This window comes from Photinus pyralis, unplaced genomic scaffold, assembly GCF_008802855.1.
Source record: "Photinus pyralis isolate 1611_PpyrPB1 unplaced genomic scaffold, Ppyr1.3 Ppyr1.4_LG1, whole genome shotgun sequence".
NCBI classification, from domain to species: Eukaryota; Metazoa; Arthropoda; class Insecta; order Coleoptera; family Lampyridae; genus Photinus; species Photinus pyralis.
This window is the reverse complement of record NW_022170249.1, coordinates 52,173,792-52,201,120: the sequence shown is the minus strand read 5'-3', so window position 1 is coordinate 52,201,120 and position 27,329 is coordinate 52,173,792. Positions and strand designations below refer to the sequence as shown.

At 34.9% G+C, this 27,329-nt stretch overlaps 2 protein-coding genes across 2 annotated transcripts; both read right to left on the bottom strand.

Moving 5' to 3' along the window:
* Positions 1 to 1,485: 1,485 nt before the first annotated feature.
* Positions 1,486 to 2,271, bottom strand: LOC116166944. Its single transcript, XM_031482168.1, has 2 exons — positions 2,127 to 2,271; positions 1,486 to 2,071 (listed from the first exon to the last, which is right to left on the bottom strand). Exons 1-2 carry the CDS (start codon positions 2,181 to 2,183, stop codon positions 1,688 to 1,690), a joined length of 441 nt encoding a protein of 146 aa, XP_031338028.1. The 5' UTR covers positions 2,184 to 2,271; the 3' UTR covers positions 1,486 to 1,687.
* A 15,848-nt stretch (positions 2,272 to 18,119) lies between these two features.
* On the bottom strand, positions 18,120 to 18,875 carry LOC116159430. Its single transcript, XM_031472397.1, has 2 exons — positions 18,746 to 18,875; positions 18,120 to 18,690 (listed from the first exon to the last, which is right to left on the bottom strand). Exons 1-2 carry the CDS (start codon positions 18,800 to 18,802, stop codon positions 18,316 to 18,318), a joined length of 432 nt encoding a protein of 143 aa, XP_031328257.1. The 5' UTR covers positions 18,803 to 18,875; the 3' UTR covers positions 18,120 to 18,315.
* Between the last annotated feature and the right edge of the window lie 8,454 nt (positions 18,876 to 27,329).

Genomic DNA, 27,329 nt, shown 5'->3' with positions numbered 1-27,329 from the left:
AAAATTTTTATTTGTTTCTAGTATATCAGATAACTACGACCAATACCCTTGAATAAACTTGCTTGTTGCTCAAGGTGTTTGCTTAATATTTTATCAAAGCTTGATCACATTGCCAAAAAAGTAATTTTTACCGTCATAAATATTTCAAGGTTCTCTCCTTGATCGTTTTATTAAAACAAATTGGTCCATGCAGTTCAAACAGATACTCCAAACTTTATATCGTATTCTTGTATTGTATTGCTTTCGGTAGACCATTTAACCCAGTAAAGGCCATATCATTGAATAAAGTGTAAGGTTATGGAAATCTTTAAGTGGTATGCTATATATAACCCATCGATTTTTATGAAATTTAAAAATCAGCACGAAAAATACCATCTGGTATATAATCTAGAATAATTCCGAAATGGCGCCATATGAAATTTGTTTGTGCGTCTAGAACTGCTTTAACACCGTGACGCAAAAACAAAGAAAAATGGTTATTTTGTTAGCCTAGGTAGCTCGCCTAGATGACGTCGTAGATGAGCAAAGTGGGATTCAAAAATCATTATTTCTGTAATAAAAATGTCGAAACGCATTAACTAGGTGCCCAATACGTCAATTTCAACTTCCAAACACACCTCCTAGACTTTCCTGCTCTGCCTTTCCTTTCTCAGTTCCTGTACTGTCACTCCTGCTCCAGCCATCTTCCCAATCGTTGCTTTTGAAACCCCACCAACATCGCGAAGCTCCATCAAGTGTTTCGAGTCCATTCTTTCTGTTAACAACTTGAAAATTAGATGTAGTGATGATGGAGGAAGTGAAAGTAGACTGGTCAATTTTGAAGCGATTCAAGCAATCTAATAACACGCAGTCGGACACAGCATTGTGGGCCATCTTGATAATTGGAACTGCCATTCGTTCCCAGTGAGAAATTGGGCAGCAAACTGGTTGCCATGCCATGAACCAGAATTCCTCAACAAGTTTGTGCTCTTTCGTGAAGCGAAGAATCGCGAGTGAAACAAATCGAATGAAGCTCGTTCGAATGCGGTGCCTCAAGAACTCCATATATTTCTTTGCAGCTAGAAGAGGTGACAAGATTTCAAGAGCAGTCGTGTTGTGGTTTCAAATATATTCAAAAGATGTACCTCGAATACAGAACTTCAAACTAGAAGTAGTATCTCAAATTCTAGTTCGAGATTAGATTGCTTCCCTCAAAAATAGTTTATAAAATCTAAACCAACGGTGTACACAATTATAGGCGCATATCTGTCCTACGGATTATATCTAAAATAATTGAAAAATGTGTTTATCTTCAGATAAGTAAACACTCCGAAACTAATATCTTGTTTTGTAATTTACAAGTTATATAAATGGTCCTTTAGAATCCATTGAAAAGCGAAAACACTCCGTGGCAACTTTCCTAGACTTATCAAAAGCCCTTGATTGAGTATCCCACATTTTGTTAAAAAAAGTTAGAGACGTACAACTTTAATTACTCTAATCGTGTTTATTTATTCGGGAAATTCCTCTAAGCTCTTATAATATGTATGCAAAATAACAAGAAATAAATATACAAGAGAAACAATATTAAACAATTATAATAAAACTACAACATAAACCATATTTAATAATTATTCAAGAGGGTGTACTTTTAAGTACGATCCACTTAAACCAAATTATGAAGCTAGGAGGAAATTTCATTTTGACATTATTCGCAGTGATCGTGTCCTAATCCAGCCGAAAATCCATTTTGGATAGTACGGTAGGTGCATTTACTAATTTCATATACCCTGTCACAGAGATCGGCATTGGTAAATCCTGCGCAGTTCGCGACTACTGCATTTTGAATATTCACATTTGTAGTGCCAGTTTTTGACTTCATATTTACTTCGTTAATTTCTCCGGTTGAGCTTATGATATTTGTAGATACGTAAAGGCACTTCAGGGCGCATTTTAAGTTACGACCAGTACTGTATTGTCCTTGCGATAGTATATTTTCTAGGTCGCTTTCATTCGCACCTTCGGTTTGGAAGCAGCTGCTTTTAATACCTTGGATCGTATTTCTTATATTTGTAATGACATCTTGGAAAGTCTGAAATAAAATAAGAAACTGTAATTGATGTTAGGGTGAAAAAGTGAAACCTTACCTCAGCCGAAGTTGCAGTAGCAGCCAGTAGCGTCAAACACAGGACTGTTAATAGCATGTTGTAGCTTTTGCTTTTCGTAGAGGGTTAAGTTGACTAACCTGAGAGTAGTCGACACCTGTCTATATGTATATAGTAAGATACCATAGTGATAGTTTATCGTATAAGAGTTTGAATACGTGGTTTAAGATTTTTAATTGGTTCTGATATGTACTGTCAAAATAACTAATACATAACACTTGAATAAACGTGTGTGAGAAAATATTGTTGTTTACATCAGATATTTTGAATTGTCATGTTTTTGTTAACTATTGGAGGAATTAAGTCCAGGATTACTAAGTATTTGGAAGGAGCATTTTGCACTTTTGTCAAAATTTTCACACCATTTGTTGGAAATACGTTACTTATACGTAGTTCATTTCATTTGCATCGAAATGATGTGGATCCTTTCGAATGTCATACCTTAATACTAGGAATTTGGTATAGCATCCTCGCTTAAAGACATATGCTGTAGCTCTTCAAACAGGTTTTATATTTCTTTTCTTCTAGATTATTGATTATGGTACTGAATTTATGTTTCTGTTGAAAGTCTTAACCCATATTCGTTTTTGAGGAGTACTTATTCAAAGTGATGGTAGAGTGTTAAACAAAATTTAAATTTCGATAGATTTTAGTTGCAGAATGGGTGCCCGCTCTGTATCTGCGGAACTAATAAGTTGCAAAAAGACAATAGTACAACTAAATCCTTGGAGAACTTGGTGAGACTGACTTCGAACCTACAAAATTTACATTATAGTCTCCACATACAATAATCATTTTCTTTTATAACTTACACCCATTTGCAACGATCACTTATTTAGTCAATTTTTAAATCTTTTTTAGGAACAAAAAAATGAACATTTCATGCATCAACTTTGATCAATTTTTTTGTAATTATTTTAGGAACCTAACGTTGTCCTATTTTTATAATGTTTAGAGCCTGTTCCATTTTTCCTTCAAATTTTAGTAACTTTTAACAGATTATGAGGAATTTTTGATTGTATTCATCCTCAAGTAATTCCTGTAAGAAGGACAATCTTCTACTGCCAGTTCATCGTTTAATGTTTGTGAACTCCTGGTCCAAGAACTATTCTGCATTCTACATGAGTATTCAATCTTAAAATAAAGTTCTTTCCCCATTATAATAATTCACATTTTATCAATTTCTTGACGAAATTACAAAAAAACCTAGTATGCAACACGTTGCAAATTTTGTCTTTGGCGCACACGACGAGTTGTTGTGTGCTCGCTCAATTTCATACTTGTATTTTGGGTCATTCAAATTTTCCGATTTCTACTATATATTGATATGCCTCAAACACGGGAACAAACGCAACTTTGTGAAATTAATAATGCAGTGGCAGGTGCAGTCGAGGGTCTGCTGGAAGATGGAGACTTCTTCAACAAGTTGGTTACCAGTATTTCCGAGAGGATTTTTGAAAAGTTTAAAACCTACGTCGATGAAAAAGTGTGGGAAAAAACTACTGTGCTCAATCGTAAATTAGATAACGAAGTTTTAACGAACAAGGTTATCTCACTATTGAATACAAGAATGGGTTGGGGAAGAAGTTGGATAAAGGTGATATAGACCGCCTGCATCGGTTTGGGAAGTTTGGTGACAAACCACATCCGATTATAATTATAAATTTAAAGGATATGAACCTTCTTTAGGGGACGCCCGTCGTTAGCAAGGAAGATCTAACTAAGGAACGACTATCCTTGTTTAGAGAGTTACTATGCAAGGTTGGGGACAAGAACTGCTGGTCCAGGGATGGCAAATTGTATTGTAAAATTAATAACCAAATACGGCTGATGACTACTGACGCTGATTTAAATGATGTCCCGAAGTTTAATTAGTTCATGTTTTCTCCTGTTTTGCGAATGTAATGTTAATTTAATTTAGATTACCTTGCCATATCTCACCTTAAATTATGCAAACTTTTGCCGGAAAATTATTCTCATTTTCTAGAGCGCACATCTTATTTTATTTTTTTTTAATTTTTAAAGCATAATTAATCAATTCAATTTTTTTTCTTTTTGTGTATTGTCACCTTAATTAATTTGTTTTGTTTTAGGCAGGTCGCACAGGAATATAAAAATTGGGCATATAAATGTACGTTCATTAGTCCCTAAATTATCCGATGTAAAAGAGAAAATCTTCATGCACAATTTAGATATTTTGGCCATTTCGGAAACCTGGCTGACAAGGGAAATTAATTCTAACGTTTTGGAATTTGACGATTTTAAAATACTACTGAATGATCGTCCGACCAGGGGTGGCGGGGTCGCTTGGTACTATAAGCAGGGATTAAGTATGACTTTAATAAAGACAGCTGGCAATATTGAAGAACTGTGGTGTTTGGTAAGCGGAAAAGGTGTTAAAATTGTTGTCGGTGTAGTTTACTTACAGGCCCCCCAATCATTATTACAAAGGATTTGTAAACGAATTAGAAGATTCGATTATTCTGTGCTCGTCATTGGCCGCCGATTTTGTTTGCTTAGGGGACTGTAATATTGACCTTTCAGATCTTGATCATCCAGGTACATCCCTCTTCCTAGCTAATTCTCTTGAGTAGTTTAATTTAAAGCAGTTAGTCTCTAAGCTTACTAGAATTGGTTTACACAAAGCTGCTTTATTGGGTCTCATTATTGTCTCAGATGATTCAATTATAAGCATTATAAGCATGAACTGATATTTTGCGATGTATTATTTCCCTCTACACAAAAAGTGCCTACTATTCATACTTTTCAACTATAAACGCTTCAATACTGTTTTGTTTTATGAAGAGTTGCAGAACTTATCTCTTGAACGTTTGTACCAACTTGGCAAATCTCAATGACAAGATTCAGTTTTTCGATAACTGCATAATTGCCTTATTCGATAAACATGCTCCCTGGTGTAGAGTAGCGTTTTCCAGAAAACCATTACCCTGGCAATGTTAGGCTTTTAATGAATTTACGGGATAAAGCTAAAAATAGGCACACACATAATCCTTCTGGGGAAAGCTGGAATTATTCTAAGCAGCTGTGAAATATGACTAACAATGCAATTAAATCTGAAAAGCGAGCCTATTTTAAGTTCATTGTTCAAACAAAAAATTCCAAACAATTATGGTCCGAACTCAAACGATTGCATATAAAGGATAGCCGTCAAAATGAATTTAGCAATCTTCAAATAGATGCTGATGCAATTAATGATCACTTTGTTTTAAATTACCTATTGATCAGGAAGTTCTGAATCACTACAAATTATTATATGACCTAAAGATTGTATGCATTGTAGAACCGATTCCACAAAGAAAAAAGGTCATAACAGTTATCATTATTTACTAGTGGACGTATATCGTGGTATAAAGGTTACCCCTGCGCCGATATTGTTATTAAGTGACCTAAGATGATGCGAATTGTGTTGTGTTTTATTTTTATTTCTGCAAATTGTGAGGCTCGGGTAGGTAGATATATTTATGATGTTTTCCACATGGTTAATCGCTATGCTTACCTAGGGCAAGTTTGCTGCGGTTATTTCTCAATATCAAGATACAATTAAAGAATACAGAGATATCTGCCTCGAAGAAACGGACACAAAACCAAATAAATTGGAGAGTTTATTGAACCATGGTGTTTATGACAAGATCGACGATAACTTGAAGTGTTGTTTACGATGCCTGTATTTGAAATTGAAAATATTTGACGAAACTGGTAAAATTAGTGAAGAGACAATGAGAAAAACTTCGGGAACAGAAAATTTGGAAGTTCAGGACATGGTAGTTTCAAAATGTCAGTTTAGAAATGCCAACCTGTGCGAACAAGCTTTCGATATTAGTAATTGCACGTATTATACTGTAAAAAATGTCTATTAAAAATGTAAATCGCTTACGTCAAGTTTAAGGACGGAATTTACCCTATCTAAGGATAAACAACGCCCTAGTAATCATATAGTCGTAGTTTACAAAATAAATATAAATATAAATTATACTGACAATAATGTCGTTCCTTTTCTAAAACACCCTAACATCCGGAAAAATATATGTTCGACAATGTCACCACTACGCAATAAGGATAACCCTGCTCACATAAAGTAAGTAAAAAGAAATGACAGTAGCCAATCATAGCAGCGCGATGGGAACCTGAAGAAACGTGAGATGCCAGTCTTCCTGGTTTTTTTGGTACCGCGACTGATGCCTCACGCCAACAGATATCCATTCGGAATTTTATTTATGCCTGCCCACTCCTTCTGGAAACAAAGTACCGGCAAAACAGAAGGCGGTGTCCGTCGTTTTGAATGCTGTACTGCAACAATGGATACTAGTAGTATCACGCAGGGTTGAAACGTCATTGTTTGTTTATTGGAATTGTTATATTTTTAGGAAAAAGATACAGTTTTGGCTAGAATGGCCGTTACACTGTTTCCTTTCGAAATTATTGCAATTTAAAAAAGAATTGTTGCCATTTTCGAATGGAAGTGTTCCGATATTTTTGGTTCAAATATTCATTTACGCTTATGTTTTGCCACTGATGGAACCAGTTCGCTTTTATGTTCCTAACTTCATATTGCTCGATAAGCTGATTTAATTTAAATGTAATAAATTTTATGGGTAAACGATTTGAGAGATAATCGAACTAAAGTGAAGTCCTTTCTGAAAATACATTTTTATATGCAAGAAGAGGAAAAAGAAGGATTTTACAACAAATCTTAGTGACTTTAATACACTTGCGCTATTTCTATGGTTTTATTATATAAACATTAGAAGCATGTAGTGGTGCAACTCCGTCCACTTCACGAATTAACCTATTTTCTGGTATCAAACATTTTGACAGTAAAGTATGTGCATTTACACATTTCAAACGCTTGCTGGCACAGGTTTGAATTTGTTATCTGGCACTTTTCAATTACTGCACTTTATATTTTAGCATTGAGTTCCCGCTGTTTTTCTCATTTCCAATTTATTTATCAAACCTGTTTCATCAAAAATCCTGATCTTTAAGTAAATGCACTTTAAAAAACACTTAAGCTTGTCATTATTGTCATCATATAGGCCATTTTGCAGTAACTTTTGAAGTATCTCGATATCGATGTTGGTTTCGTTAGCGCAAAATAGCTGGTGGTCCGCTATTTCTCTTTCATATTGCGCAATTACATCTGAAAAGCTCTCCTGCAATAGAATATTTTTATTTGTATAGGCCTCTTAACGTTACCTCTTGTGAAAGAATACCAGTTGAGGATAGTATGACGTAGAGTACAATATACAGCATTTGGTAACGGTTATCGTGGAAGAATTTCACGAAAATATCAGTGTGTCCACTCATGTTTTACCTTTTATATGAACTTGGATTAATTCTTCAAGCAGCGAAAAATAAAAAGGCTATTCAATTCATGTTCGTATTCCCACATATCATGCCAGCATTTAAAACAAATATACTCAACACTATTGCAATTTTTGTCCGGCATAAAATTTAGAAAACTCAAAAATAATATTCTGCAAACATTATATGATGAACAGCATTGGCGATCCAACGAAATTACTTAGCACCCACGTAATTGTAGTTTACGTTAAGTATAATAAGAAATGGTGGAACATATAAACAGGGATATTATTGAGCCATATATCTCCTATTTATAGATGAGAAACTTGAAATGATATCATTGTAGCAGAATTTCCCATTGTGTAATAATTATATTCAATTCAATTCAATATATTTGACATTGCAGCTTACAAATATAATTCAAATTTAATTTATAATTATACAATTAATTAAACGTAACAAACAATAAACATAACGTCCATGCACTTATATTAAGGGCTACAGCCCCCCCCTCCCTCCCCCAAGATTAAAGTCACCCTTTCTACAGAAAAAATAATGGCAACTATTTCCTGGCACTCTCCGTAACGGGAGAGTATGATGCGAATGTAATGCATCGCCTATTAGAGACGCGGAAAACTGACGCAAGGTGTCTTGTGGCATCAGTGACAATGCACCAATTTATTTATTTATTTATTTATTTATTGTCCCTCTTGTTCTAGGCCCTCAACAGGCTTACGCCCAATTACAGAGTGACCCGCATAATGCTTTTTAGAGGTGCCCCTGCAGAAGGTCTTAAGTTGTTCTATACTACTCCGGTATTTACCTTACGAATTAGGAAAACTGCAGGAAAACCTAATTCGGAGTAGCCGGCAGAATGCTCGAAACTGATCTAAGGAAATTCCCATCTCTGCCACAGATGAAAAATTCACCTCAAACCAGGTTCGAACACCCGACCTCCGGATTTATACCCCAACGCTCTACCACTAAGCTATAATGCACAAGTCCAGATTTTCAAAAGCTACAGCTGTAGCTGATTGTGGCTTCGAAGACATTGAACATCTGTATTGTAGTCCAGATCTAGCACCCAGTGACTATTTTTTGATTCCGAATTTCAAAAAAAACACTAACGCTCTTTTCACAACCACACGTGTTTCAATCGAGCACAACTGAAACCGTCTAGTATGAAAGCGTGCATTTGATCACGTAGGCCACTGAGAAGAGAGACCATATGGTAACCATGTGGCCCCAGTGACACTGGTGGATGCGACAAGTTTAAAAATCGTGCCCGTATTGTAACCGTGCAATGTGAAAGGTCTCGTATTCTAGATCAATAACTTGACTAAATAAAATTGCCCGTGCGGATTATTCTAATTCACAAAAATAAAACTGAGCTGCATATTTGTCTTGGTTCAGTTCATATACGTTTGGGCTTGTACTTGTATCTTTGGAGTAATCTTGTTGCATAGCTGAGGCGTAAACAGTTAAACGCAATTGTTTCATATTTCACAACACAATACGTAACATATGTATATTCATTCATACAAAACGGTAAGCAAAAATGCATTCAAATGTTTTTAAACATTTCAAGCACAAAAATTGCTAACACCGTCACACATATACAGCACGAATATATGAGAGTAGAGCGAGCAGAAGTGAAAAATGTTACTCAATATTTGCTGAACACTGAATTCTAAATATTTGCGCAACGGTCCACGAAACAATTGCGAAACAACTCTTGAGTAAAAAGCTAGATATTTTTAGCAACGCAAGGCGGAAATTTATTCGTATTAGGTTTCGTATTTGGTGAGGGCTTATAAACAGAGATACATTTCCTGTCGTGCTAACCTGGGTGACTTGATCCAAAGTTTGGCGTTTTTATTAAAAAAAAATTGTTTTTATTTCATACTATCTAGTAATCGCCGCTTTTCTAGACCCATTTGAGTCTGGTAAATCGTATTTTACCAGACTGAACATTTTTACCAGACTGGAAATGTTCCCTAGCAACATCAACTGACTAAACTAAAACTAAACCAGGGGTCGGCAACCTATCGAAACGGAAGAGCCAAAAATTACAATTTACAAAATTTCCCAGTTTTTAAAGAGCCACAAAAATTTTTTGATTCAATATTATATTATTTGGCTATTTACAGAGTCCTGCAGCAGTGCATCGATTTTTCCTACATAGCTGATACCTGGTAAAAAATATTGGTGGTTGCGGATCTACAGAAATAATTTTTGAATGTACAGGGTGTCCCATTTTTACGATGTCAATAAATAACTGATCTTTTTAAATAGAACATTCTGCATATTTTTATTTGTTTCAATGCCATTTGTTCAAAGTGCTATAACTATTCTTTGCCAAATGGAACTACCACTATTTTATTTCGCTATTCGATTGTCTTTTGTGTTCTCTTCAATGTTTATAAGGGGTGCCCTGTGCTTAAACCACGCAGTTTGTATGTTATTCAATATTTTTCACAAAAGTACTCATTAATTAATTAAGTGTTTATACCTACATCGTAGTAGGCTGCTATAATAACAAAAACAAAAGAATACCAGAAAGTAAACAAGTGTCACAAATTAGTAATTATTTGCTGTAAGTGTACTTTTGATTTAGTAAACAAATAAGATTAATTAAAAAGGCGAATTTCGAACAAATGAACTAATTTATTTAGATAAATACGGAGAGCCGCAACTTTATATCAAAAGAGCCGCAGGTTGCCGACCCCTGATCTAAACCTATATATTAATGTGTCAAACTACTGGCAGATCAAACAAATCAAGTGATCGACTTTTGTTTTCATTTGAATGCGTACACATTCTAATCAAAAATTGTATGGCATTTTAATAAAAAAAAGGGCAGTATGAAATAAAATATTTTACATTATTTGTATGTTAAATCAGCTAACGTTACTCGTTTCGAAATTCAAAACATCTCACACGCGTAGTTGGTATCCTTATATCTAAAGTAAACAGTTTAGATGTGCCTCAAGGTTCAAAATGACGCTTCCAATTTTTTATTTGGTTATAAATGAGGGAACCAAGGAACATTCAGATTTTTTATTATATGCGAATGGCCGCCAGCTGTGCATGATAAGGAAATACGACAATACGACTAGTCCAAAAGTCTTCTAAATAAGCTCAAGATCCAAAATTGGCGATTTTTCTTAATAATAATAATTTAACAATAATTTCTTAAGTTTTTTTCAGGATCAATAATCTATAATAGGATGGAATTAAAGGTCGATTCGCATTTTACGGAACCTCAACGTCACGTCACGGACCGGCAACGTCACGTCAAAATATTGTATTATAGATTTCTTATGATAACATTCACATATAGACGTAACGGAACGCACCGTTAACGTCACGAACCGTCGAGATAAGTTTCAAACATTTCTTTGATGTGACGCTAATGCAGATGGTCCAGAATAAAAAATCCAATCGCAACCATCCTAAGAAACTATTGACGTAAAGTGTGAATTAGCAGCAAGATTTACGTGACGTTACCGGTTCGTGACGTAGACGGAGCCGCTCGAAAAAGTCACGTGACGTTAGGAGTCATATGAAATACATTACGGCTTATAGAAAATCCGTGCGCGGCTCCACTATTTATTTTTTTACTCCGGATCCGTTCAACATAGAGCCACGAAAGTTCAATGAGAGCTTGCTTACACTATGATAGTACACACAATCGAATTATGGTGTTCGTTAATTTTTAATAACACTAAAAATAATTAATTTTTAGGTTTAAAGTATTGGAGATAAAACGATGTTAGTAAATCCGTGTTTTTCTATCTTTACATCATCATATTTCTAGGAACTATATCATTATAATCCTTTCGGTGTCATAAACTAGAATGATATGCGCCTATTATACGTAGGTATACAATGCTTTATCTGGTATTAGTATAGTTTTAACAGGCCCTACAAAATCGGGCATTTATTATCCACGCAGAGCAAAATTCACCATGCGAGAAACTTTTTTGTTATTGCTATAATTGTATCAAATATATCGAATGAATTGTGGCCAAAGGACACAAAAATGTTCTTCAGAAGGAATTTTTAAGAAATGGTCTCTTGTTTCCTTTTTTTCAGTAGCTGAAGTAAATAGCGCGATTTCAAGAATAGATGAACGCACCAAAGGAATTATTATGTTTCAAATAATTGTTAGTAATCGATTTTCAAATTGTGTTTGTGAGATTTAAATTTACTTTAAACTTATAAAATTAAAAATATTATCAGTCAAAGGTATGGAGTTGGAGTATATCTTATATCTACGTTAATAGGAGTTTTGCAGTACATAAAGTATTTTATTTATTTATAAGTCTTACGGGAGAGGCCCCAAAAAATTAAAGTTTTGTGTACAATTCACATATACAAAAGATAATTATGCTTAAATTACTGGAAAAAGGAAATTAAAAATAAATACAGTGAGCAGTAATAAACTATCTAAACTATGGTAGTATGATTTGTCGACATCAGTAGCAACTTAAGATTATGTTTAAGTTCAGATAAACTAACACCTATTACTTCAATTTGCGGATAGGAGTTTGAGAAAAGCATCATTCTTATAATAGGGGAGTGTTGTAAATATAACGTTTTATACAGTTTTATGCTAAACGATTGACTAAACCTAAGTGATCTTCCAGGAACATTAAATGTTATTAATTCCACCAAATATGACGAGTCAATACAACCATTTAGAAGTTTATAAAAAAAGACAAAATCGAGAAACTGACGACGAGCAAGCAAAGTATTAATGCTTAATACCTTAAGAACGGAGAGGTAAGAATGGTATGCAAATGAATTCAGACGTAACCTAAACCTGAAGAAACGAAGAAATTTGTGCTGCACCCTTTCGAGTTTTGAAATAGGAGTGGAATAATAGGGAGACCAAACTTGGGAACAATATTCGAGAGAGGAACGAACAAGAGTCAGGTACATTAATTTAAGGATAAAGGGGCTGCGAAAGTTTTTTGATAAGCGCAGCATAAATCCAAGTTGTCTCAGTGCTTTATTACAAATAAAATCAATGTGTTTCTGATACGAAAGATCAGAAGAGAAAATAACCCCGAGATCAGTAACGCTAGATTTTCTTTCAAGCGCACAATTATTTATGGTATATGTAAATTGAATAGGATTTACAGTACGATGGAAAGTTATACTAAAGCTTTTAGTGAGGTTAAGTTCCATCTGATTTGTTTCACACCATAGGCTGAGTGCGTTGATATCCAATTGCAGATTGATACAGTCGTTGATTGATTTTATTGGGCTGAATATTTTTATATCATCCGCGAACAATAATATTTTGGACGATTTAAACACTGATTTGATATCATTTATAAATATTAAGAATAATAGTGGAGCTAAATGTGCACCTCGAGGAACACTAGATGAGACATATATTGGTTTAGATTTTAGTTGTACCATTGAGTTTATACCTACTCGTATGAAAGAGAAATGGGAAATTTTTCTTGTCCGCCTATGAGGCCTGGTAAGTATCGTAGGCTTTCATCTTCATTCTATGAATAAATAAAAATAACCTTTTAAATAAGGAAGTTTTAAAAAATAACGTTCTGTCCAACTTACAGCAGTTTTAGTAAAAAGTACAGCTTGTAGGGAATATGCCGAATAGGTACCATGATCGGCGTGTGCAAAGGAAATTATTTCTTACCAATTTTCATATATTATGTTGCTCAGATTTCAATAAACACTACAAATATAAAATTAATAATATATTTTAACCTTTTCGCTGCTAAATTAAAAATTCGAGTGTCAACAGCCTGTGCTAAATTTAAATTGTACAAAACGTATATTTACGTACGTCGCACTGAGAGAAATCGTCGCGCGATATACATCATCAGCAGATTGATTTGCAGCACCCAGCACGTGCATATACGTGCACAACAAGGTTGGGAAGTAAAGCTCAATGTATTTTATGGGAGGGGCATCAACATTTTTTTTTATTTATTTTTGATTTGATTTTTTAAATTTTTTTTATATAAAAACAAAAAATAAACATATCACAAAATAAAGTCTTATTCTAGATACATAAATAAAATTCATTTATAAATGGTAACTAAGCTCAATCCATGATCTATTATAATGGTTATATATCAGCAATATAACTAAAAAAGCTTCTTGGTGTGGTAAATTTCGAAGCAAGGAATTCGAGACAGTGCTTTGTCACATTCTGAACATTCATATACAGTATCGTGTTTCCTTTTGTCACCAACTTGTGTATGCGTACACACGTAGCACAATCGCTGACAGGTTGTCTTACCTCCTGGAACCGGTGGAATTTTCTTAGGAAAATGGCGAGCTACCAAGCGAACTGGATCCTCTCCTGTGGACGGTCGCCCCCTTCTTCCCATTCTGTCAGATTTTTTATATTTTTCAATAAGCTGTCTGGTTACTTCTAATTGGAAATCTGCTAAGGATGTGTGTTTTCCAGTTACAGCTTTGTACATAGCAGCATGAGAATTTATCATGCACAAGTCTACCAAATGAAAGAAAATATTTTTATACCATTTTACGGATTTTCTCAAACACTCTACTGAACTTAGCAGCATATCTACTTTGTCCACTGATCCCATATTAGCATTGTAGTCAATTATACATCTGGGTTTCATAATGTTTTCGTTTGTTTCTCTGTTCTTCTTTCCCGTCTCTTGAAACTCATCGTTATGTAATGTACTCAACATCGTCACAACACGTCTGTCTTTCCACTTCAATGACATCATAATGTCTGTATGTTTACTAACTACATCACCTCTATGTTTAGGATCTGCCATGCTGGGCATTTGTTTTCGGTTGGAACGTACAGTTCCGCATACATTTGTCCTATTCTCGTGTAAGTGCTTTGCTAAGTCGGGACTTGTGTACCAGTTATCGATGAAGAGATTGTGTCTCTTTTGTAAATGGTCTTCTACAAGTGTCAAAACAACAGATCCTGATATTCCAAAATCCGAAGGGGCGATTCTAGTAGCGGCTCCAGTGTAAATAATGAATCCCATCACATAATCAGTCTCTACGTCACACAGAACAAATATCTTGATACCAAAGCGATGGCGTTTTGACTTTATGTATTGCCGGAATCTGCCTTTCCACAGAACAAGGGATTCGTCAATGCATAGGTTTTTAAATGGCGAGAAGGTTTTTGAAAAACATTCCTTCAGACTGTTCAGAACCAAATCTGTTTTGAAAAGAAAAGGCGCTCACCTTTTTGTTGCTGAGTGTTGTCACAGAAATGCAGTAGTCTCAAAATCAGCAAGTAGCGATCACGAGGCATTACTTTCGAAAATATCGGTGTGAATATTAGAGGATCTGTTGACCAGCAATCATTTAGTTTCAGTTTCTTGTTACGTGAAATAAGCATCGTATAACAGCAATGAATAGTGATATTCCTTCACCATTTGTTTCTACCCATTTATTTAGTCGTGAGTTCAAAGGGAATTGCTGATTAGGTGTTTTGTTCCTTGCAAAATCAAAATATCTGTTAGTCTCTGTAGCAATCTGTTCGGGGAAAAAAAATCGACCTCATTTGGGCTTTCAGGAAAGTTTTGCGGAAGATTGAATCCCGAGTTTGCATTATCAAACAAATGGATCTTCGGTACAAACTCACCTGATGACCAACGAAATGTGTTCGAGTCGATTCGCCTGCGTCTAGGCGGCGGTTCCTCTTCATCGGAAGTATCGTCTTCGTCTTCATTTTGGGGAATCTCCCTCGTCCCGGGCAGTGCCGTTTTTACGTTTTTCGGGGCCCTGGGCCATTCGTTCGTGGAGGCCCTCCTTACCCTCAATAAAAACGGCACAATGTTTGCATTTTGTAACGAAAATGACCGGACTTTTATTTTATTGCACTGTAAAGTCAATGTCTTACCCATGGGCAAAACCTCAGTGTAATACCCACTTTAGGCTTTTTATCACTTATTAGGACTTTTTAACTTTCTAAATGGTAACCTTATATACACGATCTGCAGGATTTTAGAATTTCCGGTATCCCTTACTCTATGCATTAATTTTGTTTAAATCTGCATTTACTTTAAGGCGGCAGATTTTGCCCAAAAATTTTTTCATTCACACAAACTTTTGGGGGCCCCTCAGGACTTCATGGCCCTGGGCCCGGGCCCAGGTGGCCCATGCCTAAAAACGGCACTGGTCCCGGGCAATACTTGTTCTTTCTCAGATTCATTGTCCCCGGAAACATCGGTGGCGTCTAAGCTCATTGTCTCATTTTCAGTTTCGGAATCATCCGATTCAAGCGTTGTAATAAGTTCTTTTAGGACCGCAGCCTCCTGCTTCGTCAATCCAACGTATTCATCCGCCATCTACCGATTGACTTATGGATAAAACAATTTATCAAACGTCTGAATAAATAACTACTACGACAACAAAATGAATGCGCACACGTGTTACCTGAAACCGTTTTTAGCGTACCTACTGGACAAAACTAAATTGAGTCGTGTTGGTACTCGTTGGAAAGCTCACGAAATGGGCTTTCCGATGATTGCAGCACGTAGATATACGGAGGTAGCACCGAATTTTAAACATGTACAACGTATATACAGGGTGGTGACTTGCGTAACGCATCATAGGGATTTCAATGTAAAATTCAAAACATGCGATTATTGGCTCCCCAAATTATTTTAGAGAAAAAATGTATGAAGGTTTTTTGTAGAAAAAAAAATTTTTACGTCAATGAACCGTATTAGTTTTCAATTTTTTGCATACTAAAGACGGAAAATTGGAAAAATAAAACCCCCATTTTTTTCAATAATCTGCGATGCCATGGAATTTTCTAAAACAAAAAATATCCAGTTATCAATTGGCAGTAGTCCGAAATGGATTTTATTATCGCCTTGGTTACTGTCTTGCAGTTAATGGTGACTTATTCGAACATTTATTGGTAAATTGTTATATTAGGAAACCATTTTTAGTAATCTAATCTAGTATTTCTTTATGTTGAATTCGCTGTTCTACATATAATACTTTTTGATAGAATTTGATTTGTTTTATAGCAGACATTCCATGGCATGACGGATATTGGCGTAGTTTTTGTATTATAAAATTCCATGGCATCACAGATTATTGAAAAAGATGGTGGTTTTATTTTTCCAATTTTCCGCCTTTATTATGCAAAACATTGAAAACTAATACGGTTGATTGACGTAAAAATTTTTTTTTTCTACAAAAAACCTTAATACATTTTTGCTCTAAAATAATTTGGGAGCCAATAATCGAATGTTATGAATTTTACATTGAAATCTCTATGATGCGTTACGCAAGTCACCACCCTGTATACCGATCCCTGCGGCTTGGGAGGGTTTCTTTTATTGATTGTAGGTTTTGGATGCGGAAACTGCTCTTCTTGGAGTCAACATCTAACTTAAATTAAGGTAAGCGTCGCCTTATATGTTTTACTTGTACCATATACGTGCGAATTTTTGCCCGAAATATCAATTTATTAACTTGTGGCAAGTTGTTTTATGACTCAGTAATTAGTTTTGATTGGGGGAATTTCAGTTGTATAGTGAATTTACTAAGACTTGTGAGTAACGTAATTCATAATTTTGAACATTTGGGGAAGTATTTTGTATTTGTGTGATAAGCTATCCAGTCAGTGCCGTTTTTAGGCATGGGCCACCTGGGCCCGGGCCCAGGGCCATGAAGTCCTGAGGGGCCCCCAAAAGTTTGTGTGAATGACAAAATTTTTGGGCAAAATCTGCCGCCTTAAAGTAAATGCAGATTTAAACAAAATTAATGCATAGAGTAAGGGATACCGGAAATTCTAAAATCCTGCAGATCGTGTATATAAGGTTACCATTTAGAAAGTTAAAAAGTCCTAATAAGTGATAAAAAGCCTAAAGTGGGTATTACACTGAGGTTTTGCCCATGGGTAAGACATTGACTTTACAGTGCAATAAAATAAAAGTCCGGTCATTTTCGTTACAAAATGCAAACATTGTGCCGTTTTTATTGAGGGTAAGGAGGGCCTCCACGAACGAATGGCCCAGGGCCCCGAAAAACATAAAAACGGCACTGTATCCAGTTGTGGAGATAATTTTTATTTTTCCATTTGGTGTTTGAATGAATTAGTAATCCTAAAATTTTATTGTGTTTTATACCTATTACACTACTTGTATTACGTTAACTGTTAATATACACGTCAAACCCAGCATATTTCTATTTATTAGACGAAGTAGTTAATAGAACCTCTTACAAAAATTAGCTCTCACCTTCTGTATTAAATGAATAAAGAAAGCTGTCACTGTCAAGAATGACGAAATATAAGTAACATAACACCAGATTTCGACAAAATGAAGTAAAGTTTTAGATTGTGGAAAATTTAGGGCTTCTTCCGCAAATTTTTTTGTTGAAAACGCTTAGTTAAGGCGCCCTCTGGGCATTTAATAAATAATAATTTAATGATCGTACCTGGGGGACGTATTAGTGTCATGACTCATGTACTACCGCTAACTTGTCAAAATCGTTATTCTTGCACTGAGAGCGTTGGGAAAAAGATTACTTAAGATCCTTCGATATTTCGTTGTATCGGTTTATTAGCTTATCTTTCATCGTAACATATCGTCCACGTATACTTAATAAAAAGAAGTGAAACCATAGTTAGTTTGTAGGTAGTAATCGTTATTTTCATTTTATTTATTTATTTATTTAACGGGAAATCCCTCTAGGTTCTATTAAAATATATGTGCAACATAAAAAGAAATTAGCATACTAACAGAAATAGAATTAAGTAAGTATAATAAAAGTACCGTAGCCAAAATGTAATAAGGATTAACGTAATCAATATAGTGCACTTTTAAGTACGATTCACTTAAAGAAATTATGTGTCCAACCAAGTAGCACCGAACGATCCCTTTAAGGTACGGTAGGTGCATTTACTAATTTCATATACCCTCTCACAGAGATCTGCATTCGTAAATCCTGCGCAGTTCGCGAATACTGCATTTTGAGTATTCACATTTATAGTTCCAGTTTTTAACTTCATATTTGCTTCGTTAATTACTCCGGTTGAGCTTATAATATTGGTACCTATATAAAGGCACTTCAAAGCACATTTTAAGTTACGACTAGTACTGTATATTCCTTTCGATAATATATCTTCTAGGTCGGTTTCACTCGCACCTTCACTTTGTAAGCAGGGGCCTTTAATATCTTTAATCGTGTTTCTGATATTTGTAATGATATCTTGGGAGATCTGAAATAAAATATGAAACTGTAATTGATGTTAGGGTGTAAAAGTGAAACCTTACCTCAGCCGAAGTTGCAGTAGCAGCCAGTAGCGTCAAACACAGGACTGTTAATAACATGTTGTAGCTTTTGCTTTTCGTAGAGAGTTAAGTTGACTAACATGAGAGTAGTCGACACCTGTATATATATTGTATCGAATGATAACATAGCGATAGTTTATCGTATAAGACTTTGGATACGTGGTTTAAGATTCTTATTTAGACTTTGAAAACAACAGATAACTAATACCTACATAGCACTTGAATAAACGTATGTTTTTTAAGTTTGTGAAGCAATATTACTGTTTATAGATATTCTGAATTGCCACGTTTTTGATAACTTTGGAGGTATTCCATCCACCCTTACTGTGTATTTGGCAGAGCTGGGTCCTAAAAGTGCTCGAGCGGTTTATCGCGAGCGCTCGGGAAAAGTGCTCGTGAGCGGAAAACACCCTCAAGAGCGGAAAAAGCACTCGGGAGTGGAAAAAACCGTTCGGGAACGGAAAAAACGCTCACGAGTGGCGCTTAACCCTGCAGCGCTTGAGGGCGGTTAAAAGCGTTCGAGCACCAAGCACTTTAAGTAAACGCTCGAGTATCGAGCACCAAGCGCTTTTTCCGCTTGGGGCGCTTTTTTGAGCGAAACGCTCTCGAGTAGTACGCAGCTCTGGTATTTGAAAGGTAATAATCATATTTCATGCATAGTTAACAAAAAAAACTTACATTCGTCAAAACATTGGAAAAATCTATAATAATATACATGCTAATAAGTTTAATAATTAAATAAAAAAGTTTTCATATCGTAAAGCAAAAACTCTTCAACAGAATAAAAAAACCTTTAACTTAAACAGCTTTAACTCTATAAGTGCCAAGTTGGTGGTTCCATTCTGAGTTTTGCTTAATCTACAATAAGGTATCCGTACTAAATCCTTGTTTCTTGTATTGTATTTATAATAATAATAATAATAATAAATGTCTTTAATAGTACCTATAGGTTACATTACATAGAAGTGTGTACAAAGGGCGAGATTCAGTAATGGAATGAAACATATGTACATACCATTTCTGCTCTTCCATCTAACCCATGTGATTCCGTTCATTAACAGAAAATACAAAGAAGAAAAAATAAAAATAAAAATAATATATCTAGCAAAAAAAAAACCTCAAATTAAATTGTCAAATATCATTGAGAAGAAGATTGTTCGTGCAATAACCTCGACATGGTAGCTAATCTAAATGTTTTGTAAGGCATGCTTTTGATGTCCATAGCTAGGGAATTATACCATTTGCTGATGTTGTAGGTAAAAGATCTTTCATACATAGCTGTGGCGTGCGAGGGAGGTGTAAGCAAACCTTTGTTTCTCAAATTTAGCGTATGTACATCAGTTCTGTATTTTAATTTGCGGTATAAATAGGTGGGTTGATTATTAACTAAAATTTTATAATACGTGCTAGCAGCATGTCCAGCTCTCCTATTATGCATATTTAACCATTTTAGATCGATCAACTTGTGACTTACATGATCATATTTCCTCATTCATTCATTCATTTATGTATATCAGAGTGAAGAGATTATGTATTCGGTGTAGGTTTAACATGACAAACACATGCAAACACAAATAGACAACGTGAATATCTTTAATTTTATAAAACTTGTACGACAATCATCACGATATCCAATTTTTGGCTAAAATTCTAACAGCTCGACGTTGTAGCTTAAACGTGTATTGTAACTAGTTCTACGATATTCCATTGCCGAGATCTCGAACATCCGACAGTTAGTGAAACAATAAGCTCCTTTTTGAGAATTAAAAATGCACCAAGAAACGATCAGAATTACGTAATTTATTAAGCATGACAATCCTTGATGATAAACCCATATGTATTATTACTTTTTATGTGCCATGTCCTATACGACCTAAACTTTTTTACTTATAATTGAAAATGGTGCTTGTTTTGACCACCTCTATCACCCAGTTTTTTACATACTTATATGTTACACGCTGTATAAACAATAGGAATATCGGTAGTAGGGAAAAACACTTGATTGAGTAGTAGGTACGCAATATTTAAAGATTTGCATAGGTCTTAGTTAGTAAATTACCACACCAAAGTTGAAAGTCATTAAGCAACATACGAATGTTACTGAGAATGTTAAAAATGTAGAATCTAAAAGATGAGGAAAGGGAAAATAATTACGAGGGGGAATCGAGAATTTGGATAATAGGGTAATGGGAATAATTATAAATAAATCAGGTGGAAAAATAGAATTTGTTCCACTTCCCTCGATTTTTTTTCTTGAAATTCTTTCATTTCCACGATTCTCAATTTTAGGAACTACGATAAATCCTTAAAATCCCCAAAAAAATTTACACGTGGTATTTAAGCTAAATATTTATTCAATTTTTGAGAGGGTGGGAATTAGTGAGAGTGGAGGAGTGCCGTATTTTATTATTCTTGAACTTATTTTCTTAGCAGATATAAGTTTGAAAATGGCTATTTTCGTGACTTGTTTGGATGAAAATATTTTTTTCTATTTCGGTGTCACAATGATGATTTTGTACAACTGTTTTCGGCCGAAAACAGTTGTACAAAGACAGTGATTATAGTCGTTTTTTTTGGTAACTCATCTCTTAAGTTGGCAGTTACTAGTTAGTACAAGTAGGTACTTCGTTGGGTACTTCCATGTTTGAACTTCAAAATCAGTCTTAGTCTTACTACGCTGCCAACCTAAAACTTAACGGCATAAAAAGTGTTCCCAACATAAAACATGTTAGTTCTAATGTTCCCTATAATTTCTGATAATGATTTTTTTAAATTAAATTAAAGCACCGAAATAGAAAAAATAGTATGAAAAACGCGTGTTACAATGCTTTATTGTAATACTCCTATCTTGCGGACACTCGTGGCTACGCTTCGCGTCGCCACTCGTGCCACAAGATAGTCGTATTACAATAGGTCGCATTGTAACACTTGTCTTTCAATATACTATTATCATAGGAACGTAAAATTATTTAACAAACAAAATTATCTGATCACTGTCACGAATCAGAACTGCGCCATAATGTTTATGGGTATAGCTGATTATTTAATCATATTATCACAAAAGCCCTTCAACGGTACGATATGCTACTCAAATACTACACACGTGGAAGTACTGGATACGTACCAAGGCATTATTATCAGAGAAGATTTTATGTCTTCAACAAAACAGAACACAAAATAGATAAGTTCTAAAATAAAATTGATATCGTATATATAAACTACCTATACACAATACATGGAAAACGAGATCGCACTCATAAGTGGGAAATTATAGAAAATAATCAGGTTGCTGATGTAAATGTTGTACACAATACTGATACCATCTTCTACGTTTTCAAGGGGAACAATATCGGGTTTGTTTCGTATATACAAAGAAACGACCCATCAAAAAGTTATTATGATGTTGAAAAATTTCCTGTCAAACGGCATCCAGACAATCCCCAATCTGTTTTCTGCAAACCAAGAAAGAAGAAGAGAAGGAGAAGAGGTACATTCGATGAAATTTTCGAAATAATTCACATGCCGTTCCGTTTAGGCATACGTACCACCTTATTGAATAACCCTTATGCTATCTACTACTACTAAGTATAAAAGAAATTCAGGATTGGCTAAACCGAGGGCTAAACAGTAGTTGAAAACCCCATTTTAACGATGTGGTTAATTTAAATAGTCCATATTGTGAGAAGATTGTAGGGTCGCTGTTCGTTCGTCAGCTCAAAGTTGCTGCTACAATTGAACCAAACGTGGGGTTTTTGTTCGCTATCTAATTAAAATGTATAGCTTAATTCGTTGCATATAGATTTGTGAATCACTTTCTAATAATTATATAATTCCTGCAGAAAATGCACGGCTGATTATAAAATACGAGTAATTTGCGGTACCACACCAGGAGAAGAGGGGGCTGAATTGTAGGTAGAATATGTTTGACAGTTGCAGTTTAATGAAGTTATTAACCTCATTAACATCCAATTGGTTTCCTTACGTTCGTAGTGTTCAACTGAAATGACCGAACTAAAATTCGACAGGTACTTTTTTTTAAGTTTTACTTAATTTATAGGGATTGATTAATATTCCATTCCCTAATTTTTTCTGCACCTGCAAAGTCTCGATCAACCACACACCTTGAAAGTTACCGCTTATGCAACAGACTTAATTTATAACTCACGGATCAGATTTATCATGTTATCATGTTGATCATCTAAAAAGGAACTATTAAAAGTAACTGAACTAAGTTTGATTGGAAGGCGCACGTCTATAGCTTATCCTTAAAATATAATGAGACGTGTCACTAATAAATAACCGCAATTAATTCTTAATCCGCTCAATCTTGGGGATATTGGTAATTTGTATTAATCGGCAATTCTGGACGGATCAATTCAATTTGTGAAAAAAGCGGTGACCGAACAATATTCCCTTGTCTCGTTTTAATTAATGATACGTTCGGCGGTAATAGTTTATTTTTGCGTGATGATAATGTTTTACTGACATCTAACAAGTACCTGCTGTTCTGATAGTCATCTTTAGTTGCAAACTGAATATCATTTCAGTAAATCTGTCAGATTCAACGTCTATTTGCAGTCTTTTACTCTTTGTATTCACCGGCAGCTGAAGGCAACGCGAATTGAATAAATGCGATGGACAACGTCAGCAAGAACCATTAGGATATGGGTGAAATTTATGAAATTAATTCATAGCTGAGTTTTTTACAATTACTTGCCATTCCTGATGTTAACTTTGAAACGAGTTCTAGTATCTGTAGCATTATTTATAATTACGAAAAGTACTGTATCATGCGTCGGCGAGAGGAGTTCTCCATTTGGTTCTTGACGGAAAATATATCGACTATATCGAAAATAAAGAATAAATTAAGATTTCCACCGCCTTTTATAAGTTCCTTCTCCTTAAAATAGTTATAATCCAAATATTTCTACAATGCAACTCCTTCAAATTGAAGTACCTAGTTACTTGCATAGATTGGAAGAAGTTTTTGGCAAGCAACGGGACTGTGCTAACACTGGAAAACTTTTGTTTGCCGGCATCGGTGAGCTACTGAATCACGTGACGAATTACCAAAGCTCGAAGCCGACGCTCGTCAGAGTGATGATCGGCGGAAGGTTTCTCGGGCGTTATTTTTGCACACAAAGGACAATGTTAAATATAAGAAAATCAAGGGTGAACCGAACAAACGCGATAATAAAAAGACTGACAAATTTGACGAATCAATTCGTTGTTTTTAATGTAAGAAATTTGGTCATCGGGTAGGAAACTGGTTATTTGAACAACAGTTCGAATTTAAAATAGTGCCACTGCCACTCATTTTTGCAATGAGAAGGAAGATTTTCGAGAAATGTACAACACCAATTGCGGTACTTGAAATCTGTCGAATTCCGAAACGACGGACACGTCCGGAAGTGGAACAGTTTATTTTTCTGCATACGTGCGTGTTCACCAAATGAATGTGACTTTGGACAATGCGTTATTAGTTCCAAGTTCCAAGAATCTATTATCTGTCGGTAAAATCATTGATCTCGGTTTTGAAGTCGTATTTCGCATGAAAGACGCAGGTGTAATTGATCGCAGAGGAAATGTGGTATTGAACTCTCCCAAAGTTGATGGGCTATACTATGTACGTGAAATTAAACAGGATGCGCGTAATATTTCTTCGAATTCTGTCGAAGAGTGTCTCTTGAGCGTACATTTAAGTGTTGTATAAATGTCAGTGCAAATAATTCGTGGCCACGTTCCTTTGAACTTCCCTTACTTCAATATCAAGCAGAATAACAGTATACGGCAAACTTTTTATACAAAATACATTTTATAACTAATCAAATTGAGCCCATTTGCATGAAGATTTCCTTTCTTAAACTTTAAAGAAACCAGCTATAATGGAAAAACTAATTTTTTATCAAATCCAATTTCAATGGGTTCATAAATGATAAAATCTATCTAATACAAACGGCTTAAATTTGACTTTGATTTGGGAGGTCAGATTTAAAATTGAAGGAGTTCCCGCTAGTTACGCCACTGGAAAATGTTTTCGTAGGAAGTGAAGCAATTCAAATTGCACAAGGATGAAGGTCCTCGAGTGCGTATGCATGGTTTGGCTTACCTCAAGCCAGAAAAGGAACGTGGCGAAGTTTTTAAGTTGAATGTTTAAGACGCCAGCTAATTCTTTTTGTAATAATTGTATCTACCATTAAATAAGTAGAGTGTGGGTAGTTGTTTTTGTAATTTGCTGTTGAATTAATAGATGCTTTTTATCATAAATTTAAATTGGCAGGGCCTTTGTTTAAATTGTGTATGAGTTAACAGTCACGCAGGATGGATACTTGTTTTCGCATGTACGTAGACGTTTCATTGTGCATGTTACTGTAATTACTTTTAAAAAATTACGAATTATATAATTGGTGAATTTCCTTTTAACTTAGCTAATGAATATCTTCACTGCAGAGTGTATTTCATTATTTGTTAAGGGCAGGTTGAAGATTAGTACACGGTGTTGTAGTTGTCAATGCTTAGTAGAGAGGGTGGAATTTTTCACAGGTCTTTCATTTAAGATTATACTGGATGTTTATACGAATTAGCGTATTTGTTAGGTTTCGATACGTAGGTAGGGTGGAATTTTTCCACAAATGTAGGTCAAATTTCAGTTAAGATTAATGTACAAGGTATTGCTATAATTTGGAGTACCTTGTAGATGTTGAGTGGAACTCTTCCAAGTTGTATCATTTGCAATTAACTTACAGTACGACGACTTTGAATTCAATTATGATTGATAATGCTTTTTTTGTTGGAAAATAGCACCCCTTGACTTCCATAGTGTGCCTGCTACTGCTGGGATTTAAAGAAATGGACAGGCCTTGTGAACGAGAATCATTCCCGCTGAGCTGCATAAAGTGACCCAGTAGGTTTCTTGAATAGTTTTTCTGACTCAAATTTTTGAATAGAGGAGTCAGTCCTCTATTCGAAAATGTTGGCGAGTCGAAAGAAATCCTCGCAAGGAGCTTCAAATGGGATTGGTCGAGGAATATAGAATTAACACTCCGAGATTGCTTTGTTCTTGTTTATTTTAGAGACCATGTTTACGATTCTATTTTAATTGTAATAAATGATTTGTACCTGGCTATGGAACTCGGTCCTAGAATTGTCTTCGTCTGGCTCGGAAGTCAAGTAAGAATATGGTATGTTTCCATTCCCCACCTTACATTCGAGTACAAATTATGCTAATGCCCTATTGTGTATGCAAATACTGTACTACACAGTGTGTCCCAGGACAAATAATAATTAACTATATTTTTGTTATCACCCGTTTCGAAAATATAGCCTACAATTGTCACTTTATGCTAACTACCTAGTTTTAATAAGGTGGCTATAAATCGATTGTCTCTAGCCAGATATAGTCAGCTTGGAGTAACAATCTATTACACCAGTCAACAAAAAAATATTTTTTTTGCGCATGGGATACATAATATATTCGGACTATAATAAGCAAAAATAAATAAAAAGTGCAAATAGACATCGAAAATATTTGCTTTTACAAAAGTTATAGCGATTTGATTGAAAGCTTTCAGGGGCGAAAATTAAACCTGTAATTTTTGTTTTCCCTCAAATAAAAAGAAAAATGGAGGGTGATATTTTCCCGCAGTTACTTAGCAAAGAAGAAAAAAAATCCTGGAACAGTTTTAAGGCAATAGTCCATGGTTTCCCGTTCAGTGTTTCCTGGGAAACCATAGAGCTGAAAATTATGACGAGCTGACAGGTTTTGTTTTGCATCATCGGGTATAGAATGTCTCTAAAGATGCAAAAGTTACATTTTTATTTAGATTAATTTAAGGATAATATGAGAGCTTATTCGGAATAACAAGGGCAACACTTTCATCAAGACATAATGGAATTTAGGCACGTTACCAAGGCCAGTAACCTGGAAGCATGATGGAAGATCATATTTGGGGGGTTGATGAGAAAAACTTCAGTTGAACATGACAAAAACAGCAAAACTGTTCCATTTTTAAACATTTAGACTCTAAGACAAACGAATTATAAATGTAGGAACGTTACCTTATAATAAATCATGCCAATGTAAGTAAGATTTTATAGGTAGGTATTTTTATTTTTTGGTTTTTTGCACAAAAACCAATACATAACCTTTTTTTGTTCTAATTCTTATTTGTGGCGATACAAGCAATACAAATAAGGTATATATTTCCCATGCGCAAAAATGCTGTAGACCGGTGTTATTTATTCCGTATGGTACCATCTCTAGAAGAAGGGCCATACACCCTTGTACCATAAGGAAACCATCGTGCCCAGAGAGCGCTAAATGTAAGGTACTGTAGATTTTCTTGATTTGTATAAAAATACCGATCCGTTTTTTAAAGAAATTGTATTACATTTTATTGAAGATAATCAGAAACTTCTTAAGAAGATCTGTATAAATTAGACAAATGAATCCGCATTCTAATGTATAAAATACTCGTCTCTTTAGAAGGAGTTTGAATCCGTTGCATTTAATTAATCAGTTTAATGAGAATATTCCCGTAAATGATTTCAATTTTATTAGCTCAAA